At 45.9% G+C, this 23,035-nt stretch overlaps 1 protein-coding gene across 1 annotated transcript; it reads left to right on the top strand.

Annotated features, from left to right (window-relative positions):
- The first annotated feature begins 18,072 nt into the window (after nt 1-18,072).
- Nucleotides 18,073-20,494, top strand: LOC118943644. Its single transcript, XM_036959601.1, has 2 exons — nt 18,073-18,968; nt 19,020-20,494. The coding sequence occupies exons 1-2, from the start codon at nt 18,160-18,162 to the stop codon at nt 19,285-19,287; spliced, it is 1,077 nt and encodes a 358-aa protein (XP_036815496.1). The 5' UTR covers nt 18,073-18,159; the 3' UTR covers nt 19,288-20,494.
- The last annotated feature ends 2,541 nt before the right edge of the window (nt 20,495-23,035 follow it).

The raw sequence follows: 23,035 nt of genomic DNA, 5'->3' as shown, positions 1-23,035 counted from the left end.
TGCCTAAACCTAACCTTAACCACTCTGCTAACCCTACTGACTAAACCTAACCTTAACCACTCTGTTAACCCTACTGTCTAAACCTAACCACTCTGCTAACCCTACTGCCTAAACCTAACCACTCTGATAACCCTACTGTCTAAACCTAACCACTCTGCTAACCCTACTGACTAAACCTTAACCACTCTGTTAACCCTACTGTCTAAACCTAACCACTCTGCTAACCCTACTGACTAAACCTTAACCACTCTGTTAACCCTACTGTCTAAACCTAACCACTCTGCTAACCCTACTGACTAAACCTTAACCACTCTGTTAACCCTACTGTCTAAACCTAACCACTCTGTTAACCCTACTGTCTAAACCTAACCACTCTGCTAACCCTACTGACTAAACCTTAACCACTCTGTTAACCCTACTGTCTAAACCTAACCACTCTGCTAACCCTACTGACTAAACCTTAACCACTCTGTTAACCCTACTGTCTAAACCTAACCACTCTGTTAACCCTACTGTCTAAACCTAACCACTCTGCTAACCCTACTGACTAAACCTTAACCACTCTGTTAACCCTACTGTCTAAACCTAACCACTCTGCTAACCCTACTGTCTAAACCTAACCACTCTGCTAACCCTACTGCCTAAACCTAACCTAACCACTCTGCTAACCCTACTGACTAAACCTTAACCACTCTGTTAACCCTACTGTCTAAACCTAACCACTCTGCTAACCCTACTGTCTAAACCTAACCACTCTGCTAACCCTACTGACTAAACCTAACCTAACCACTCTGCTAACCCTACTGACTAAACCTAACCTTAACCACTCTGTTAACACTACTGTCTAAACCTAACCACTCTGCTAACCCTACTGCCTAAACCTAACCTTAACCACTCTGCTAACCCTACTGACTAAACCTAACCACTCTGCTAACCCTACTGTCTAAACCTAACCACTCTGCTAACCCTACTGCCTAAACCTAACCACTCTGCTAACCCTACTGCCTAAACCTAACCACTCTGCTAACCCTACTGACTAAACCTAACCTAACCACTCTGCTAACCCTACTGCCTAAACCTAACCTAACCACTCTGCTAACCCTACTGACTAAACCTAACCACTCTGCTAACCCTACTGACTAAACCTAACCACTCTGCTAACCCTACTGCCTAAACCTAACCACTCTGCTAACCCTACTGTCTAAACCTAACCACTCTGCTAACCCTACTGTCTAAACCTAACCTAACCACTCTGCTAACCCTACTGCCTAAACCTAACCTAACCACTCTGCTAACCCTACTGCCTAAACCTAACCTAACCACTCTGCTAACCCTACTGACTAAACCTAACCACTCTGCTAACCCTACTGACTAAACCTAACCACTCTGCTAACCCTACTGACTAAACCTAACCACTCTGCTAACCCTACTGCCTAAACCTAACCACTCTGCTAACCCTACTGCCTAAACCTAACCACTCTGCTAACCCTACTGCCTAAACCTAACCACTCTGCTAACCCTACTGTCTAAACCTAACCTAACCACTCTGCTAACCCTACTGCCTAAACCTAACCACTCTGCTAACCCTACTGCCTAAACCTAACCTTAACCACTCTGCTAACCCTACTGCCTAAACCTAACCTTAACCACTCTGCTAACCCTACTGTCTAATCCTAACCTTAACCACTCTGCTAACCCTACTGCCTAAACCTAACCACTCTGCTAACCCTATTGCCTAAACCTAACCACTCTGCTAACCCTACTGCCTAAACCTAACCACTCTGCTAACCCTACTGCCTAAACCTAACCACTCTTACTAACCCTACTGCCTAAACCTAACCACTCTGCTAACCCTACTGCCTAAACCTAACCACTCTGCTAACCCTACTGCCTAAACCTAACCACTCTGCTAACCCTACTGTCTAAACCTAACCTTAACCACTCTGTTAACCCTACTGCTTAAACCTAACCTTAACCACTCTGCTAACCATACCGCCTAAACCTAACCACTCTGCTAACCCTACTGCCTAAACCTAACCACTCTGCTAACCCTACTGCCTACTCCTAACCACTCTGCTAACCCTACTGCCTAAACCTAACCACTCTGCTAACCCTACTGCCTAAAACTAACCACTCTGCTAACCCTACTGCCTAAACCTAACCACTCTGCTAACCCTACTGCCTAAACCTAACCACTCTGCTAACCCTACTGCCTAAACCTAACCTAACCACTCTGCTAACCCTACTGACTAAACCTAACCACTCTGCTAACCCTACTGCCTAAACCTAACCACTCTGCTAACCCTACTGCCTAAACCTAACCTAACCACTCTGCTAACCCTACTGACTAAACCTAACCACTCTGTTAACCCTACTGCCTAAACCTAACCTTAACCACTCTGCTAACCCTACTGCCTAAACCTAACCACTCTGCTAACCCTACTGCCTAAACCTAACCTAACCACTCTGCTAACCCTACTGACTAAACCTAACCACTCTGCTAACCCTACTGACTAAACCTAACCTTAACCACTCTGCTAACCCTACTGACTAAACCTAACCACTCTGCTAACCCTACTGCCTAAACCTAACCACTCTGCTAACCCTACTGCCTAAACCTAACCTAACCACTCTGCTAACCCTACTGACTAAACCTAATCACTCTGCTAACCCTACTGCCTAAACCTAACCTAACCACTCTGCTAACCCTACTGACTAAACCTAACCACTCTGCTAACCCTACTGACTAAACCTAACCTTAACCACTCTGCTAACCCTACTGACTAAACCTAACCACTCTGCTAACCCTACTGCCTAAACCTAACCACTCTGCTAACCCTACTGCCTAAACCTAACCACTCTGCTAACCCTACTGACTAAACCTAACCACTCTGCTAACCCTACTGACTAAACCTAACCACTCTGCTAACCCTACTGACTAAACCTAACCTTAACCACTCTGCTAACCCTACTGACTAAACCTAACCACTCTGCTAACCCTACTGACTAAACCTAACCACTCTGCTAACCCTACTGACTAAACCTAACCACTCTGCTAACCCTACTGCCTAAACCTAACCTTAACCACTCTGCTAACCCTACTGCCTAAACCTAACCACTCTGCTAACCCTACTGACTAAACCTAACCTAACCACTCTGCTAACCCTACTGACTAAACCTAACCACTCTGCTAACCCTACTGCCTAAACCTAACCTTAACCACTCTGCTAACCCTACTGCCTAAACCTAACCACTCTGCTAACCCTACTGCCTAAACCTAACCTAACCACTCTGCTAACCCTACTGACTAAACCTAACCACTCTGCTAACCCTACTGACTAAACCTAACCTTAACCACTCTGCTAACCCTACTGACTAAACCTAACCACTCTGCTAACCCTACTGCCTAAACCTAACCACTCTGCTAACCCTACTGCCTAAACCTAACCACTCTGCTAACCCTACTGACTAAACCTAACCACTCTGCTAACCCTACTGACTAAACCTAACCACTCTGCTAACCCTACTGACTAAACCTAACCTTAACCACTCTGCTAACCCTACTGACTAAACCTAACCACTCTGCTAACCCTACTGACTAAACCTAACCACTCTGCTAACCCTACTGACTAAACCTAACCACTCTGCTAACCCTACTGCCTAAACCTAACCTTAACCACTCTGCTAACCCTACTGCCTAAACCTAACCACTCTGCTAACCCTACTGACTAAACCTAACCTAACCACTCTGCTAACCCTACTGACTAAACCTAACCACTCTGCTAACCCTACTGCCTAAACCTAACCTTAACCACTCTGCTAACCCTACTGCCTAAACCTAACCACTCTGCTAACCCTACTGACTAAACCTAACCTAACCACTCTGCTAACCCTACTGACTAAACCTAACCACTCTGCTAACCCTACTGCCTAAACCTAACCTTAACCACTCTGCTAACCCTACTGCCTAAACCTAACCTTAACCACTCTGCTAACCCTACTGCCTAAACCTAACCTTAACCACTCTGCTAACCCTACTGCCTAAACCTAACCTTAACCACTCTGCTAACCCTACTGCCTAAACCTAACCTTAACCACTCTGCTAACCCTACTGCCTAAACCTAACCTTAACCACTCTGCTAACCCTACTGCCTAAACCTAACCTTAACCACTCTGCTAACCCTACTGACTAAACCTAACCTTAACCACTCTGCTAACCCTACTGACTAAACCTAACCTTAACCACTCTGCTAACCCTACTGACTAAACCTAACCTTAACCACTCTGCTAACCCTACTGTCTAAACCTAACCACTCTGCTAACCCTACTGTCTAAACCTAACCTTAACCACTCTGCTAACCCTACTGACTAAACCTAACCTTAACCACTCTGCTAACCCTACTGACTAAACCTAACCTTAACCACTCTGCTAACCCTACTGTCTAAACCTAACCACTCTGCTAACCCTACTGACTAAACCTAACCACTCTGCTAACCCTACTGTCTAAACCTAACCACTCTGCTAACCCTACTGCCTAAACCTAACCTTAACCACTCTGCTAACCCTACTGTCTAAACCTAACCACTCTGCTAACCCTACTGACTAAACCTAACCACTCTGCTAACCCTACTGCCTAAACCTAACCACTCTGCTAACCCTACTGCCTAAACCTAACCACTCTGCTAACCCTACTGCCTAAACCTAACCACTCTGCTAACCCTACTGACTAAACCTAACCACTCTGCTAACCCTACTGCCTAAACCTAACCACTCTGCTAACCCTATTGCCTAAACCTAACCTTAACCACTCTGCTAACCCTACTGCCTAAACCTAACCACTCTGCTAACCCTACTGACTAAACCTAACCACTCTGCTAACCCTACTGCCTAAACCTAACCTTAACCACTCTGCTAACCCTACTGCCTAAACCTAACCACTCTGCTAACCCTACTGACTAAACCTAACCACTCTGCTAACCTTACTGCCTAAACCTAACCTAACCACTCTGCTAACCCTACTGTCTAATCCTAACCTTAACCACTCTGCTAACCCTACTGACTAAACCTAACCTTAACCACTCTGCTAACCCTACTGTCTAAACCTTAAACACTCTGCTAACCCTACTGACTAAACCTAACCTAACCACTCTGCTAACCCTACTGCCTAAACCTAACCTTAACCACTCTGCTAACCCTACTGACTAAACCTAACCTTAACCACTCTGTTAACCCTACTGTCTAAACCTAACCACTCTGCTAACCCTACTGCCTAAACCTAACCACTCTGATAACCCTACTGTCTAAACCTAACCACTCTGCTAACCCTACTGACTAAACCTTAACCACTCTGTTAACCCTACTGTCTAAACCTAACCACTCTGCTAACCCTACTGACTAAACCTTAACCACTCTGTTAACCCTACTGTCTAAACCTAACCACTCTGCTAACCCTACTGACTAAACCTTAACCACTCTGTTAACCCTACTGTCTAAACCTAACCACTCTGTTAACCCTACTGTCTAAACCTAACCACTCTGCTAACCCTACTGACTAAACCTTAACCACTCTGTTAACCCTACTGTCTAAACCTAACCACTCTGCTAACCCTACTGACTAAACCTTAACCACTCTGTTAACCCTACTGTCTAAACCTAACCACTCTGTTAACCCTACTGTCTAAACCTAACCACTCTGCTAACCCTACTGACTAAACCTTAACCACTCTGTTAACCCTACTGTCTAAACCTAACCACTCTGCTAACCCTACTGTCTAAACCTAACCACTCTGCTAACCCTACTGCCTAAACCTAACCTAACCACTCTGCTAACCCTACTGACTAAACCTTAACCACTCTGTTAACCCTACTGTCTAAACCTAACCACTCTGCTAACCCTACTGTCTAAACCTAACCACTCTGCTAACCCTACTGACTAAACCTAACCTAACCACTCTGCTAACCCTACTGACTAAACCTAACCTTAACCACTCTGTTAACACTACTGTCTAAACCTAACCACTCTGCTAACCCTACTGCCTAAACCTAACCTTAACCACTCTGCTAACCCTACTGACTAAACCTAACCACTCTGCTAACCCTACTGTCTAAACCTAACCACTCTGCTAACCCTACTGCCTAAACCTAACCACTCTGCTAACCCTACTGCCTAAACCTAACCACTCTGCTAACCCTACTGCCTAAACCTAACCTAACCACTCTGCTAACCCTACTGCCTAAACCTAACCTAACCACTCTGCTAACCCTACTGACTAAACCTAACCACTCTGCTAACCCTACTGACTAAACCTAACCACTCTGCTAACCCTACTGCCTAAACCTAACCACTCTGCTAACCCTACTGTCTAAACCTAACCACTCTGCTAACCCTACTGTCTAAACCTAACCTAACCACTCTGCTAACCCTACTGCCTAAACCTAACCTAACCACTCTGCTAACCCTACTGCCTAAACCTAACCTAACCACTCTGCTAACCCTACTGACTAAACCTAACCACTCTGCTAACCCTACTGACTAAACCTAACCACTCTGCTAACCCTACTGACTAAACCTAACCACTCTGCTAACCCTACTGCCTAAACCTAACCACTCTGCTAACCCTACTGCCTAAACCTAACCTAACCACTCTGCTAACCCTACTGCCTAAACCTAACCACTCTGCTAACCCTACTGCCTAAACCTAACCACTCTGCTAACCCTACTGCCTAAACCTAACCACTCTGCTAACCCTACTGACTAAACCTAACCACTCTGCTAACCCTACTGACTAAACCTAACCACTCTGCTAACCCTACTGCCTAAACCTAACCACTCTGCTAACCCTACTGCCTAAACCTAACCTAACCACTCTGCTAACCCTACTGTCTAAACCTAACCACTCTGCTAACCCTACTGCCTAAACCTAACCACTCTGCTAACCCTACTGTCTAAACCTAACCACTCTGCTAACCCTACTGTCTAAACCTAACCACTCTGCTAACCCTACTGTCTAAACCTAACCACTCTGCTAACCCTACTGTCTAAACCTAACCTAACCACTCTGCTAACCCTACTGTCTAAACCTAACCACTCTGCTAACCCTACTGTCTAAACCTAACCACTCTGCTAACCCTACTGTCTAAACCTAACCACTCTGCTAACCCTACTGTCTAAACCTAACCACTCTGCTAACCCTACTGTCTAAACCTAACCACTCTGCTAACCCTACTGTCTAAACCTAACCACTCTGCTAACCCTACTGTCTAAACCTAACCACTCTGCTAACCCTACTGTCTAAACCTAACCACTCTGCTAACCCTACTGCCTAAACCTAACCACTCTGCTAACCCTACTGTCTAAACCTAACCACTCTGCTAACCCTACTGCCTAAACCTTAACCACTCTGCTAACCCTACTGTCTAAACCTTAACCACTCTGCTAACCCTACTGTCTAAACCTAACCACTCTGCTAACCCTACTGCCTAAACCTAACCACTCTGCTAACCCTACTGCCTAAACCTAACCACTCTGCTAACCCTACTGTCTAAACCTAACCACTCTGCTAACCCTACTGCCTAAACCTAACCTAACCACTCTGCTAACCCTACTGCCTAAACCTTAACCACTCTGCTAACCCTACTGTCTAAACCTTAACCACTCTGCTAACCCTACTGTCTAAACCTAACCACTCTGCTAACCCTACTGCCTAAACCTAACCACTCTGCTAACCATAATGCCTAAACCTAACCACTCTGCTAACCCTACTGTCTAAACCTAACCACTCTGCTAACCCTACTGTCTAAACCTAACCAGTCTGCTAACCCTACTGACTAAACCTAACCACTCTGCTAACCCTACTGCCTAAACCTAACCACTCTGCTAACCCTACTGTCTAAACCGAACCACTCTGCTAACCCTACTGTCTAAACCTAACCACTCTTACTAACCCTACTGCCTAAACCTAACCACTCTGCTAACCCTACTGCCTAAACCTAACCACTCTGCTAACCCTACTGTCTAAACCTAACCACTCTGCTAACCCTACTGTCTAAACCTAACCACTCTTACTAACCCTACTGACTAAACCTAACCACTCTGCTAACCCTACTGCCTAAACCTAACCTAACCACTCTGCTAACCCTACTGACTAAACCTAACCACTCTGCTAACCCTACTGACTAAACCTAACCACTCTGCTAACCCTACTGTCTAAACCTAACCACTCTGCTAACCCTACTGTCTAAACCTAACCACTCTGCTAACCCTACTGCCTAAACCAAACCACTCTGCTAACCCTACTGTCTAAACCTAACCACTCTGCTAACCCTACTGCCTAAACCTAACCTAACCACTCTGCTAACCCTACTGACTGAACCTAACCACTCTGCTAACCCTACTGACTAAACCTAACCACTCTGCTAACCCTACTGCCTAAACCTTAACCACTCTGCTAACCCTACTGTCTAAACCTTAACCACTCTGCTAACCCTACTGTCTAAACCTAACCACTCTGCTAACCCTACTGCCTAAACCTAACCACTCTGCTAACCCTACTGCCTAAACCTAACCACTCTGCTAACCCTACTGTCTAAACCTAACCACTCTGCTAACCCTACTGCCTAAACCTAACCTAACCACTCTGCTAACCCTACTGCCTAAACCTTAACCACTCTGCTAACCCTACTGTCTAAACCTTAACCACTCTGCTAACCCTACTGTCTAAACCTAACCACTCTGCTAACCCTACTGCCTAAACCTAACCACTCTGCTAACCCTACTGCCTAAACCTAACCACTCTGCTAACCCTACTGTCTAAACCTAACCACTCTGCTAACCCTACTGTCTAAACCTAACCACTCTGCTAACCCTACTGACTAAACCTAACCACTCTGCTAACCCTACTGCCTAAACCTAACCACTCTGCTAACCCTACTGTCTAAACCTAACCACTCTGCTAACCCTACTGTCTAAACCTAACCACTCTTACTAACCCTACTGCCTAAACCTAACCACTCTGCTAACCCTACCTCCTAAACCTAACCACTCTGCTAACCCTACTGTCTAAACCTAACCACTCTGCTAACCCTACTGTCTAAACCTAACCACTCTGCTAACCCTACTGCCTAAACCTAACCTAACCACTCTGCTAACCCTACTGTCTAAACCTAACCACTCTGCTAACCCTACTGTCTAAACCTAACCACTCTTACTAACCCTACTGACTAAACCTAACCACTCTGCTAACCCTACTGCCTAAACCTAACCACTCTGCTAACCCTACTGTCTAAACCTAACCACTCTGCTAACCCTACTGTCTAAACCTAACCACTCTGCTAACCCTACTGCCTAAACCTAACCTAACCACTCTGCTAACCCTACTGTCTAAACCTAACCACTCTGCTAACCCTACTGTCTAAACCTAACCACTCTTACTAACCCTACTGACTAAACCTAACCACTCTGCTAACCCTACTGCCTAAACCTAACCTAACCACTCTGCTAACCCTACTGACTAAACCTAACCACTCTGCTAACCCTACTGACTAAACCTAACCACTCTGCTAACCCTACTGTCTAAACCTAACCACTCTGCTAACCCTACTGTCTAAACCTAACCACTCTGCTAACCCTACTGACTAAACCTAACCACTCTGCTAACCCTACTGACTAAACCTAACCACTCTGCTAACCCTACTGTCTAAACCTAACCACTCTGCTAACCCTACTGCCTAAACCTTAACCACTCTGTTAACCCTACTGTCTAAACCTAACCTTAACCACTCTGTTAACCCTACTGCCTAAACCTAACCTAACCACTCTGCTAACCCTACTGACTAAACCTAACCACTCTGCTAACCCTACTGACTAAACCTAACCACTCTGCTAACCCTACTGACTAAACCTAACCACTCTGCTAACCCTACTGACTAAACCTAACCACTCTGCTAACCCTACTGCCTAAACCTAACCACTCTGCTAACCCTACTGACTAAACCTAACCACTCTGCTAACCCTACTGTCTAAACCTAACCACTCTGCTAACCCTACTGTCTAAACCTAACCACTCTGCTAACCCTACTGACTAAACCTTAACCACTCTGCTAACCCTACTGTCTAAACCTAACCTAACCACTCTGCTAACCCTACTGCCTAAACCTAACCACTCTGCTAACCCTACTGACTAAACCTAACCACTCTGCTAACCCTACTGTCTAAACCTAACCACTCTGCTAACCCTACTGTCTAAACCTAACCACTCTGCTAACCCTACTGCCTAAACCTAACCTAACCACTCTGTTAACCCTACTGACTAAACCTAACCACTCTGCTAACCCTACTGCCTAAACCTAACCACTCTGCTAACCCTACTGCCTAAACCTAACCTTAACCACTCTGCTAACCCTACTGCCTAAACCTAACCACTCTGCTAACCCTACTGACTAAACCTAACCACTCTGCTAACCCTACTGTCTAAACCTAACCACTCTGCTAACCCTACTGACTAAACCTAACCACTCTGCTAACCCTACTGCCTAAACCTAACCACTCTGCTAACCCTACTGTCTAAACCTAACCACTCTGCTAACCCTACTGACTAAACCTAACCACTCTGCTAACCCTACTGTCTAAACCTAACCTAACCACTCTGCTAACCCTACTGCCTAAACCTAACCACTCTGCTAACCCTACTGTCTAAACCTAACCACTCTGCTAACCCTACTGCCTAAACCTAACCACTCTGCTAACCCTACTGCCTAAACCTAACCTAACCACTCTGCTAACCCTACTGTCTAAACCTAACCACTCTGCTAACCCTACTGACTAAACCTAACCTTAACCACTCTGATAACCCTACTGTCTAAACCTAACCATAACCACTCTGCTAACCCTACTGTCTAAACCTAACCTAACCACTCTGCTAACCCTACTGCCTAAACCTAACCACTCTGCTAACCCTACTGCCTAAACCTAACCACTCTGCTAACCCTACTGCCTAAACCTAACCACTCTGCTAACCCTACTGTCTAAACCTAACCACTCTGCTAACCCTACTGTCTAAACCTAACCACTCTGCTAACCCTACTGTCTAAACCTAACCACTCTGCTAACCCTACTGTCTAAACCTAACCACTCTGCTAACCCTACTGTCTAAACCTAACCTTAACCACTCTGCTAACCCTACTGTCTAAACCTAACCACTCTGCTAACCCTACTGTCTAAACCTAACCACTCTGTTAACCCTACTGACTAAACCTAACCACTCTGTTAACCCTACTGACTAAACCTAACCACTCTGTTAACCCTACTGTCTAAACCTAACCACTCTGCTAACCCTACTGTCTAAACCTAACCACTCTGTTAACCCTACTGACTAAACCTAACCACTCTGCTAACCCTACTGTCTAAACCTAACCACTCTGCTAACCCTACTGTCTAAACCTAACCACTCTGTTAACCCTACTGACTAAACCTAACCACTCTGCTAACCCTACTGTCTAAACCTAACCACTATGCTAACCCTACTGACTAAACCTAACCACTCTGCTAACCCTACTGTCTAAACCTAACCACTCTGTTAACCCTACTGACTAAACCTAACCACTCTGCTAACCCTACTGTCTAAACCTAACCACTCTGCTAACCCTACTGTCTAAACCTAACCACTCTGCTAACCCTACTTTCTAAACCTAACCACTCTGCTAACCCTACTGTCTAAACCTAACCACTCTGCTAACCCTACTGCCTAAACCTAACCACTCTGCTAACCCTACTGTCTAAACCTAACCACTCTGCTAACCCTACTGCCTAAACCTAACCTAACCACTCTGCTAACCCTACTGTCTAAACCTAACCACTCTGCTAACCCTACTGTCTAAACCTAACCACTCTGCTAACCCTACTGTCTAAACCTAACCACTCTGCTAACCCTACTGTCTAAACCTAACCACTCTGCTAACCCTACTGCCTAAACCTAACCACTCTGCTAACCCTACTGTCTAAACCTAACCACTCTGCTAACCCTACTGCCTAAACCTAACCACTCTGCTAACCCTACTGTCTAAACCTAACCTTAACCACTCTGCTAACCCTACTGTCTAAACCTAACCACTCTGCTAACCCTACTGTCTAAACCTAACCACTCTGCTAACCCTACTGTCTAAACCTAACCACTCTGCTAACCCTACTGTCTAAACCTAACCACTCTGTTAACCCTACTGTCTAAACCTAACCACTCTGTTAACCCTACTGTCTAAACCTAACCACTCTGCTAACCCTACTGCCTAAACCTAACCACTCTGCTAACCCTACTGTCTAAACCTAACCACTCTGCTAACCCTACTGTCTAAACCTAACCACTCTGCTAACCCTACTGTCTAAACCTAACCACTCTGCTAACCCTACTGTCTAAACCTAACCACTCTGCTAACCCTACTGTCTAAACCTAACCACTCTGCTAACCCTACTGCCTAAACCTAAACCTAACCACTCTGCTAACCCTACTGTCTAAACCTAACCACTCTGCTAACCCTACTGTCTAAACCTAACCACTCTGCTAACCCTACTGTCTAAACCTAACCACTCTGCTAACCCTACTGTCTAAACCTAACCACTCTGCTAACCCTACTGCCTAAACCTAAACCTAACCACTCTGCTAACCCTACTGTCTAAACCTAACCACTCTGCTAACCCTACTGCCTAAACCTAAACCTAACCACTCTGCTAACCCTACTGTCTAAACCTAACCACTCTGCTAACCCTACTGTCTAAACCTAACCACTCTGCTAACCCTACTGTCTAAACCTAACCACTCTGCTAACCCTACTGCCTAAACCTAACCACTCTGCTAACCCTACTGTCTAAACCTAACCTTAACCACTCTGTTAACCCTACTGACTAAACCTAACCACTCTGCTAACCCTACTGACTAAACCTAACCACTCTGCTAACCCTACTGTCTAAACCTAACCACTCTGCTAACCCTACTGCCTAAACCTAACCACTCTGCTAACCCTACTGTCTAAACCTAACCACTCTGCTAACCCTACTGCCTAAACCTAACCACTCTGCTAACCCTACTGTCTAAACCTAACCTTAACCACTCTGCTAACCCTACTGTCTAAACCTAACCACTCTGCTAACCCTACTGTCTAAACCTAACCACTCTGCTAACCCTACTGTCTAAACCTAACCACTCTGCTAACCCTACTGTCTAAACCTAACCACTCTGTTAACCCTACTGTCTAAACCTAACCACTCTGTTAACCCTACTGTCTAAACCTAACCACTCTGCTAACCCTACTGCCTAAACCTAACCACTCTGCTAACCCTACTGTCTAAACCTAACCACTCTGCTAACCCTACTGTCTAAACCTAACCACTCTGCTAACCCTACTGTCTAAACCTAACCACTCTGCTAACCCTACTGTCTAAACCTAACCACTCTGCTAACCCTACTGTCTAAACCTAACCACTCTGCTAACCCTACTGCCTAAACCTAAACCTAACCACTCTGCTAACCCTACTGTCTAAACCTAACCACTCTGCTAACCCTACTGTCTAAACCTAACCACTCTGCTAACCCTACTGTCTAAACCTAACCACTCTGCTAACCCTACTGTCTAAACCTAACCACTCTGCTAACCCTACTGCCTAAACCTAAACCTAACCACTCTGCTAACCCTACTGTCTAAACCTAACCACTCTGCTAACCCTACTGCCTAAACCTAAACCTAACCACTCTGCTAACCCTACTGTCTAAACCTAACCACTCTGCTAACCCTACTGTCTAAACCTAACCACTCTGCTAACCCTACTGCCTAAACCTAACCACTCTGTTAACCCTACTGTCTAAACCTAACCACTCTGTTAACCCTACTGTCTAAACCTAACCACTCTGTTAACCCTACTGTCTAAACCTAACCACTCTGCTAACCCTACTGCCTAAACCTAACCACTCTGCTAACCCTACTGTCTAAACCTAACCACTCTGCTAACCCTACTGTCTAAACCTAACCACTCTGCTAACCCTACTGTCTAAACCTAACCACTCTGCTAACCCTACTGTCTAAACCTAACCACTCTGCTAACCCTACTGTCTAAACCTAACCACTCTGCTAACCCTACTGCCTAAACCTAAACCTAACCACTCTGCTAACCCTACTGTCTAAACCTAACCACTCTGCTAACCCTACTGTCTAAACCTAACCACTCTGCTAACCCTACTGTCTAAACCTAACCACTCTGCTAACCCTACTGTCTAAACCTAACCACTCTGCTAACCCTACTGCCTAAACCTAAACCTAACCACTCTGCTAACCCTACTGTCTAAACCTAACCACTCTGCTAACCCTACTGCCTAAACCTAAACCTAACCACTCTGCTAACCCTACTGTCTAAACCTAACCACTCTGCTAACCCTACTGTCTAAACCTAACCACTCTGCTAACCCTACTGCCTAAACCTAACCACTCTGTTAACCCTACTGTCTAAACCTAACCACTCTGTTAACCCTACTGTCTAAACCTAACCACTCTGTTAACCCTACTGTCTAAACCTAACCACTCTGCTAACCCTACTGCCTAAACCTAACCACTCTGCTAACCCTACTGTCTAAACCTAACCACTCTGCTAACCCTACTGTCTAAACCTAACCACTCTGCTAACCCTACTGTCTAAACCTAACCACTCTGCTAACCCTACTGTCTAAACCTAACCACTCTGCTAACCCTACTGTCTAAACCTAACCACTCTGCTAACCCTACTGCCTAAACCTAAACCTAACCACTCTGCTAACCCTACTGTCTAAACCTAACCACTCTGCTAACCCTACTGTCTAAACCTAACCACTCTGCTAACCCTACTGTCTAAACCTAACCACTCTGCTAACCCTACTGTCTAAACCTAACCACTCTGCTAACCCTACTGCCTAAACCTAAACCTAACCACTCTGCTAACCCTACTGTCTAAACCTAACCACTCTGCTAACCCTACTGTCTAAACCTAACCACTCTGCTAACCCTACTGTCTAAACCTAACCACTCTGCTAACCCTACTGCCTAAACCTAAACCTAACCACTCTGCTAACCCTACTGTCTAAACCTAACCACTCTGCTAACCCTACTGCCTAAACCTAAACCTAACCACTCTGCTAACCTTACTGTCTAAACCTAACCACTCTGCTAACCCTACTGTCTAAACCTAACCACTCTGCTAACCCTACTGTCTAAACCTAACCACTCTGCTAACCCTACTGTCTAAACCTAACCACTCTGCTAACCCTACTGCCTAAACCTAAACCTAACCACTCTGCTAACCCTACTGTCTAAACCTAACCACTCTGCTAACCCTACTGCCTAAACCTAAACCTAACCACTCTGCTAACCCTACTGTCTAAACCTAACCACTCTGCTAACCCTACTGTCTAAACCTAACCACTCTGCTAACCCTACTGTCTAAACCTAACCACTCTGCTAACCCTACTGCCTAAACCTAACCACTCTGCTAACCCTACTGTCTAAACCTAACCTTAACCACTCTGTTAACCCTACTGACTAAACCTAACCACTCTGCTAACCCTACTGACTAAACCTAACCACTCTGCTAACCCTACTGACTAAACCTAACCACTCTGCTAACCCTACTGACTAAACCTAACCACTCTGCTAACCCTACTGTCTAAACCTAACCACTCTGCTAACCCTACTGTCTAAACCTAACCACTCTGCTAACCCTACTGTCTAAACCTAACCACTCTGCTAACCCTACTGTCTAAACCTAACCACTCTGCTAACCCTACTGCCTAAACCTAACCACTCTGCTAACCCTACTGTCTAAACCTAACCACTCTGCTAACCCTACTGTCTAAACCTAACCACTCTGCTAACCCTACTGACTAAACCTAACCACTCTGCTAACCCTACTGCCTAAACCTAACCACTCTGCTAACCCTACTGTCTAAACCTAAACCTAACCACTCTGCTAACCCTACTGCCTAAACCTAAACCTTAACCACTCTGCTAACCCTACTGCCTAAACCTAACCTTAACCACTCTGCTAACCCTACTGCCTAAACCTAACCTTAACCACTCTGCTAACCCTACTGTCTAAACCTAACCACTCTGCTAACCCTACTGTCTAAACCTAACCACTCTGCTAACCCTACTGCCTAAACCTAACCACTCTGCTAACCCTACTGCCTAAACCTAACCACTCTGCTAACCCTACTGTCTAAACCTAACCACTCTGCTAACCCTACTGTCTAAACCTAACCTAACCACTCTGCTAACCCTACTGCCTAAACCTAACCACTCTGCTAACCCTACTGACTAAACCTAAACACTCTGCTAACCCTACTGCCTAAACCTAACCACTCTGCTAACCCTACTGTCTAAACCTAACCTAACCACTCTGCTAACCCTACTGTCTAAACCTAACCACTCTGCTAACCCTACTGACTAAACCTAAACACTCTGCTAACCCTACTGTCTAAACCTAACCACTCTGCTAACCCTACTGACTAAACCTAAACACTCTGCTAACCCTACTGTCTAAACCTAACCACTCTGCTAACCCTACTGCCTAAACCTAACCACTCTGTTAACCCTACTGTCTAAACCTAACCACTCTGCTAACCCTACTGCCTAAACCTAAACCTAACCACTCTGCTAACCCTACTGTCTAAACCTAAACACTCTGCTAACCCTACTGTCTAAACCTAACCACTCTGCTAACCCTACTGACTAAACCTAAACACTCTGCTAACCCTACTGTCTAAGCCTAACCACTCTGCTAACCCTACTGCCTAAACCTAACCACTCTGCTAACCCAACTGACTAAACCTAACCACTCTGCTAACCCAACTGACTAAACCTAACCACTCTGCTAACCCAACTGTCTAAACCTAACCACTCTGCTAACCCTACTGTCTAAACCTAACCACTCTGCTAACCCAACTGTCTAAACCTAACCACTCTGCTAACCCTACTGTCTAAACCTAACCACTCTGCTAACCCTACTGCCTAAACCTAACCCTAACCACTCTGCTAACCCTACTGTCTAAACCTAACCACTCTGCTAACCCTACTGTCTAAACCTAACCACTCTGCTAACCCTACTGTCTAAACCTAACCACTCTGCTAACCCTACTGCCTAAACCTAACCCTAACCACTCTGCTAACCCTACTGCCTAAACCTAACCACTCTGCTAACCCTACTGTCTAAACCTAACCACTCTGCTAACCCTACTGCCTAAACCTAACCCTAACCACTCTGCTAACCCTACTGTCTAAACCTAACCACTCTGCTAACCCTACTGCCTAAACCTAACCCTAACCACTCTGCTAACCCTACTGCCTAAACCTAACCACTCTGCTAACCCTACTGCCTAAACCTAACCACTCTGCTAACCCTACTGCCTAACCCTAACCACTCTGCTAACCCTACTGTCTAAACCTAACCACTCTGCTAACCCTACTGCCTAAACCTAACCACTCTGCTAACCCTACTGCCTAAACCTAAACCTAACCACTCTGCTAACCCTACTGTCTAAACCTAACCACTCTGCTAACCCTACTGTCTAAACCTAACCACTCTGCTAACCCTACTGACTAAACCTAACCACTCTGCTAACCCTACTGCCTAAACCTAACCACTCTGCTAACCCTACTGCCTAACCCTAACCACTCTGCTAACCCTACTGTCTAAACCTAACCACTCTGCTAACCCTACTGCCTAAACCTAACCACTCTGCTAACCCTACTGCCTAAACCTAAACCTAACCACTCTGCTAACCCTACTGTCTAAACCTAACCACTCTGCTAACCCTACTGTCTAAACCTAACCACTCTGCTAACCCTACTGTCTAAACCTAGCCACTCTGCTAACCCTACTGTCTAAACATAACCACTCTGCTAACCCTACTGCCTAAACCTAACCACTCTGTTAACCCTACTGTCTAAACCTAACCACTCTGCTAACCCTACTGTCTAAACCTAACCACTCTGCTAACCCTACTGCCTAAACCTAACCACTCTGCTAACCCTACTGTCTAAACCTAAACACTCTTTTTTTTTTTTTTTTTTTTTACAATATAGTCCATTTTGACTTTGCAGCTGGCCTATCTAAGGGGGATTTCCTCAGTTACACCTGCTGGACAAGACTCATGAAAATAAAGGTCAAGCTGCTCACTATTTATGAATTCGCCCGACCTTTACAAGGGTGCGTATTGAATCCTCCAGGGTTCACGGGTACATACAGGGGTTGGTGCTGGTTCCATACAGTACAGGGGTTGGTGCTTGTTACACACAGGGGTTGGTGCTGGTTCCATACAGTACAGGGGTTGGTGCTGGTTCCATACAGTACAGGGGTTGGTGCTTGTTACACACAGGGGTTGGTGCTGGTTACATACAGTACAGGGGTTGGTGCTTGTTACACACAGGGGTTGGTGCTGGTTACATACAGTACAGGGGTTGGTGCTGGTTACATACAGGGGTTGGTGCTGGTTCCATACAGGGGTTGGTGCTGGTTACATACAGGGGTTGGTGCTGGTTCCATACAGTACAGGGGTTGGTGCTTGTTACACACAGGGGTTGGTGCTGGTTACATACAGGGGTTGGTGCTGGTTCCATACAGGGGTTGGTGCTGGTTACATACAGGGGTTGGTGCTGGTTCCATACAGTACAGGGGTTGGTGCTTGTTACACACAGGGGTTGGTGCTGGTTACATACAGGGGTTGGTGCTGGTTCCATACAGGGGTTGGTGCTGGTTACATACAGGGGTTGGTGCTGGTTACACACAGGGGTTGGTGCTGGTTCCATACAGGGGTTGGTGCTGGTTACACACAGGGGTTGGTGCTGGTTACACACAGGGGTTGGTGCTGGTTCCATACAGGGGTTGGTGCTGGTTACACACAGGGGTTGGTGCTGGTTACATACAGTACAGGGGTTGGTGCTGGTTACATACAGTACAGGGGTTGGTGCTGGTTACATACAGGGGTTGGTGCTGGTTACATACAGTACAGAGGTTGGTGCTGGTTACATACAGTACAGGGGTTGGTGCTGGTTACACACAGTACAGGGGTTGGTGCTGGTTACACACAGTACAGGGGTTGGTGCTGGTTACACACAGTACAGGGGTTGGTGCTGGTTACATACAGTACAGGGGTTGGTGCTGGTTACATACAGTACAGGGGTTGGTGCTGGTTACATACAGTACAGGGGTTGGTGCTGGTTACATACAGGGGTTGGTGCTGGTTACATACAGTACAGGGGTTGGTGCTGGTTACATATAGTACAGGGGTTGGTGCTGGTTACATACAGTACAGGGGTTGGTGCTGGTTACACACAGTACAGGGGTTGGTGCTGGTTACACACAGTACAGGGGTTGGTGCTGGTTACACACCCGGGTTAGCGTTTTTGTTGTTGTCATGAAACAAAAGGCAGGCAGCTCTGCAGAACGGTTACTAGGTGGCACAGCCACATTTTCATAATATCAGATTATTAAACCTAACTCTACTCCTTAACCCTTAACCCTAACCACACTGATGACCACAACACAGCCCTATAGGGGTTGGTGCTGGCCCTTCAGACAAGAGGATGACGCTTTTAATTAAAGCTGTGATCAAGAGTAATGAAGTGGAAACAGAACACTAAAGCCTGTTTTCACCAGCATTAGATGTCAGTAGGACTGCCTGTAAATTATAGAGGCCTCAGTCTGCCCAGCCTCCTCTAAAGTCAGTAGATCTAACGGTAGACAGCCTAGCCTCCTCTGAAGTCAGTAGAGCTAACGGTAGACAGCCCAGCCCCCTCTGAAGTCTGTAGAGCTAACGGTAGACAGCCCAGCCCCCTCTGAAGTCTGTAGAGCTAATGGCAGACTGCCTAGCCCCCTCTGAAATCAGTAGAGCTAACGGTAGACAGCCCAGCCTCCTCTGAAGTCAGTAGATCTAACGGTAGACAGCCCAGCCCCCTCTGAAGTCAGTAGATCTAACGGTAGACAGCCTAGCCTCCTCTGAAGTCTGTAGAGCTAATGGCAGACTGCCCAGCCCCCTCTGAAGTCAGTAGAGCTAACGGTAGACAGCCTAGCCTCCTCTAAAGTGAGTAGAGCTAACGGTAGACAGCCTAGCCTCCTCTAAAGTGAGTAGAGCTAACGGTAGACAGCCCAGCCTCCTCTGAAGTCAGTAGAGCTAACGGTAGACAGCCTAGCCTCCTCTATAATCAGTAGAGCTAACGGTAGACAGCCTAGCCTCCTCTGAAGTCAGTAGATCTAATGGTAGACAGCCCAGCCTCCTCTGTCTACTCTGCCCTCCACTGATAAAATAGGCCTAGCTCTTTCCCCTCCTCTTCCTCCTCCTCCTCCTCCTCAGTCCGTCACCCTAGCCTGATAGTATACCTCCTCAAGGTGAATGACAGGAATTATGGTGGACTGTTTCAAAGGTCAGCGAGCTAGGGGTTACGCAATTAGAAAACCCTGTTATCATCACTCACCCAACCGGGTGGGTTCACTCTTTAATGCTCTTACTGTGAAATGACTGTGTCAATGTATGTAAATCTCACAGGCTGGCGCTAGCTAGTAGCACTAATACTAACACTCGGAAAACCTGTTCTAGCAATGAGACCCCGTGACCACAAATCACACAGCTATTCACGCAGAAGGAGTGTCTCAAATGTCAACCTAGTCCCTATATAGTGCAGTATTTATGACCAGGGACATTATAACCTAGTCCCTATATAGTGCAGTATTTATGACCAGGGAAATGTCAACCTAGTCCCTATATAGTGCAGTATTTATGACCAGGGCAAAATAGGATAATAGGTTGCCATTTGGGAGGCATCCAAAAAAGCTGGGTGATCTGTGTCAAATCTAGTGCTCTGTATAGGGAAAAGGATGCCATTTCCACTGGTCAAAAGTAGTGCACTATATCTAGGGAATAAGGGTTCCATTTTGGATGCATGGTTTGTGTCTGAAGAGCGTTCCTCTAGTGAGGTTCGACCATTAGATTCACATGACAGGCAGATAAAGAACCCTTTCTTACGTTCAGACACCGTTTAGCAGATACAAATGTTCAAGAGTGTTCCACTTGACACTTCACTCAAAATTACAAGCAAGTTGTTTGCACAGCTAGGTCTTAACAGAAAATGATACATAATTAAAATGTGAAATCAGCCATTTCGAATTCCGAACTCCAAGTCCCTTCAGATTAATGAGAAACAGGAAGATCTGACAACGAAGCTACACGGAGGATAGGACAGACCGTAGTGGAAGACATTGAGACATTAATTCAGAAGACGGGAGGGGAAGGGGGTGGTGGGGTTACCATCAACCGCATAATACCCTCACCATCTAATCAAGAAAAAAGCATTCAGACAATCAATTAGCGTGGTGAAATGATGGACGGTTGAGCGATTGAACAGGGTGGCAACAATAGCACTGCTCCCTATTACTGACCGGGTAGATCTGGTCCCTGGTTGGCTAACTAGCTGGGTCCCCAGGGGTTGCTTTTCTCTTTAATTGAGACAAAAACAACATAAAGACTCTGGGCTTTAACATTTCATTCACTCCCCCCAATTAACCCTGCTGAGACCGTACCGGGGTTATGGATGTTCGACCATATGCCCCGGGAGCTGCACTTAGCGGAGGTGTGGCTGAGAGACCATTCTAGCCATTAGTGGAGGAAGATAAATGGGGTGAAGGTGAGGACCAGCCACATGGATTCACTATGCCACCAACCACACGGAGTAATTATGTTACCACCCACATGGAGTCACTATAATACCACCCACATGGAGTCATTATGTTACCACCCACATGGAGTCACTATGCTACCACCCACATGGAGTCATTATGTTACCACCCACATGGAGTCACTATGTTACCACCCACATGGAGTCACTATGCTACCACACACATGGAGTCATTATGTTACCACCCACATGGAGTCACTATGCTACCACCCACATGGAGTTATTATGTTACCACCCACATGGAGTCACTATGTTACCATCCACATGGATTCACTCTTCCACCACCCACATGGATTCACTATGCTACCACCCACATGGATTCACTCTGCCACCACCCACATGGAGTCACTATGTTACCACCCACATGGAGTCACTATGCTACCACCCACATGGAGTCATTATGTTACCACCCACATGGAGTCACTATGTTACCACCCACATGGATTCACTATGCTACCACCCACATGGAGTCAATATGTTACCACCCACATGGATTCACTATGTTACCACATACATGGAGTCATTATGTTACCACCCACATGGATTCACTATGCTACCACCCACATGGATTAACTATGCTACCACCCACATGGAGTCATTATGTTACCACCCACATGGAGTCACTATGTTACCATCCACATGGATTCACTATGTTACCACCCACATGGATTCACTATGTTACCACCCACATGGATTCACTATGTTACCACCCACATGGATTCACTATGTTACCCCCCACATGGAGTCATTATGTTACCACCCACATGGATTCACTATGCTCCCACCCACATGGAGTCACTAAGTTACCACCCACATGGAGTCACTATGTTACCATCCACATGGATTCACTATGTTACCACCCACATGGATTCACTATGTTACCACCCACATGGATTCACTATGTTACCATCCACATGGAGTCACTAGGTTACCACCCACATGGAGTCATTATGTTACCACCCACATGGAGTCACTAAGTTACCACCCACATGAAGTCACTAAGTTACCACCCACTTGGAGTCACTAGGTTACCACCCACATGTAGTCACTATGTTACCACCCACATGGAGTCACTAAGTTACCACCCACATGGAGTCACTAGGTTACCACCCACATGGATTCACTACGTTACCACCCACATGGAGTCACTATGTTACCACCCACATGGAGTCACTAAGTTACCACCCACATGGAGTCACTAAGTTACGTTACCACCCACATGGATTCACTAAGTTACCACCCACATGGAGTCACTAGGTTACCACCCACATGGATTCACTAGGTTACCACCCACATGGA

The sequence above is a fragment of the Oncorhynchus mykiss genome, chromosome 22, assembly GCF_013265735.2.
Source record: "Oncorhynchus mykiss isolate Arlee chromosome 22, USDA_OmykA_1.1, whole genome shotgun sequence".
Taxonomy (NCBI): Eukaryota; Metazoa; Chordata; class Actinopteri; order Salmoniformes; family Salmonidae; genus Oncorhynchus; species Oncorhynchus mykiss.
The sequence above is the reverse complement of the archived record's forward strand: the minus strand, read 5'-3'. Positions and strand labels throughout refer to the sequence as shown.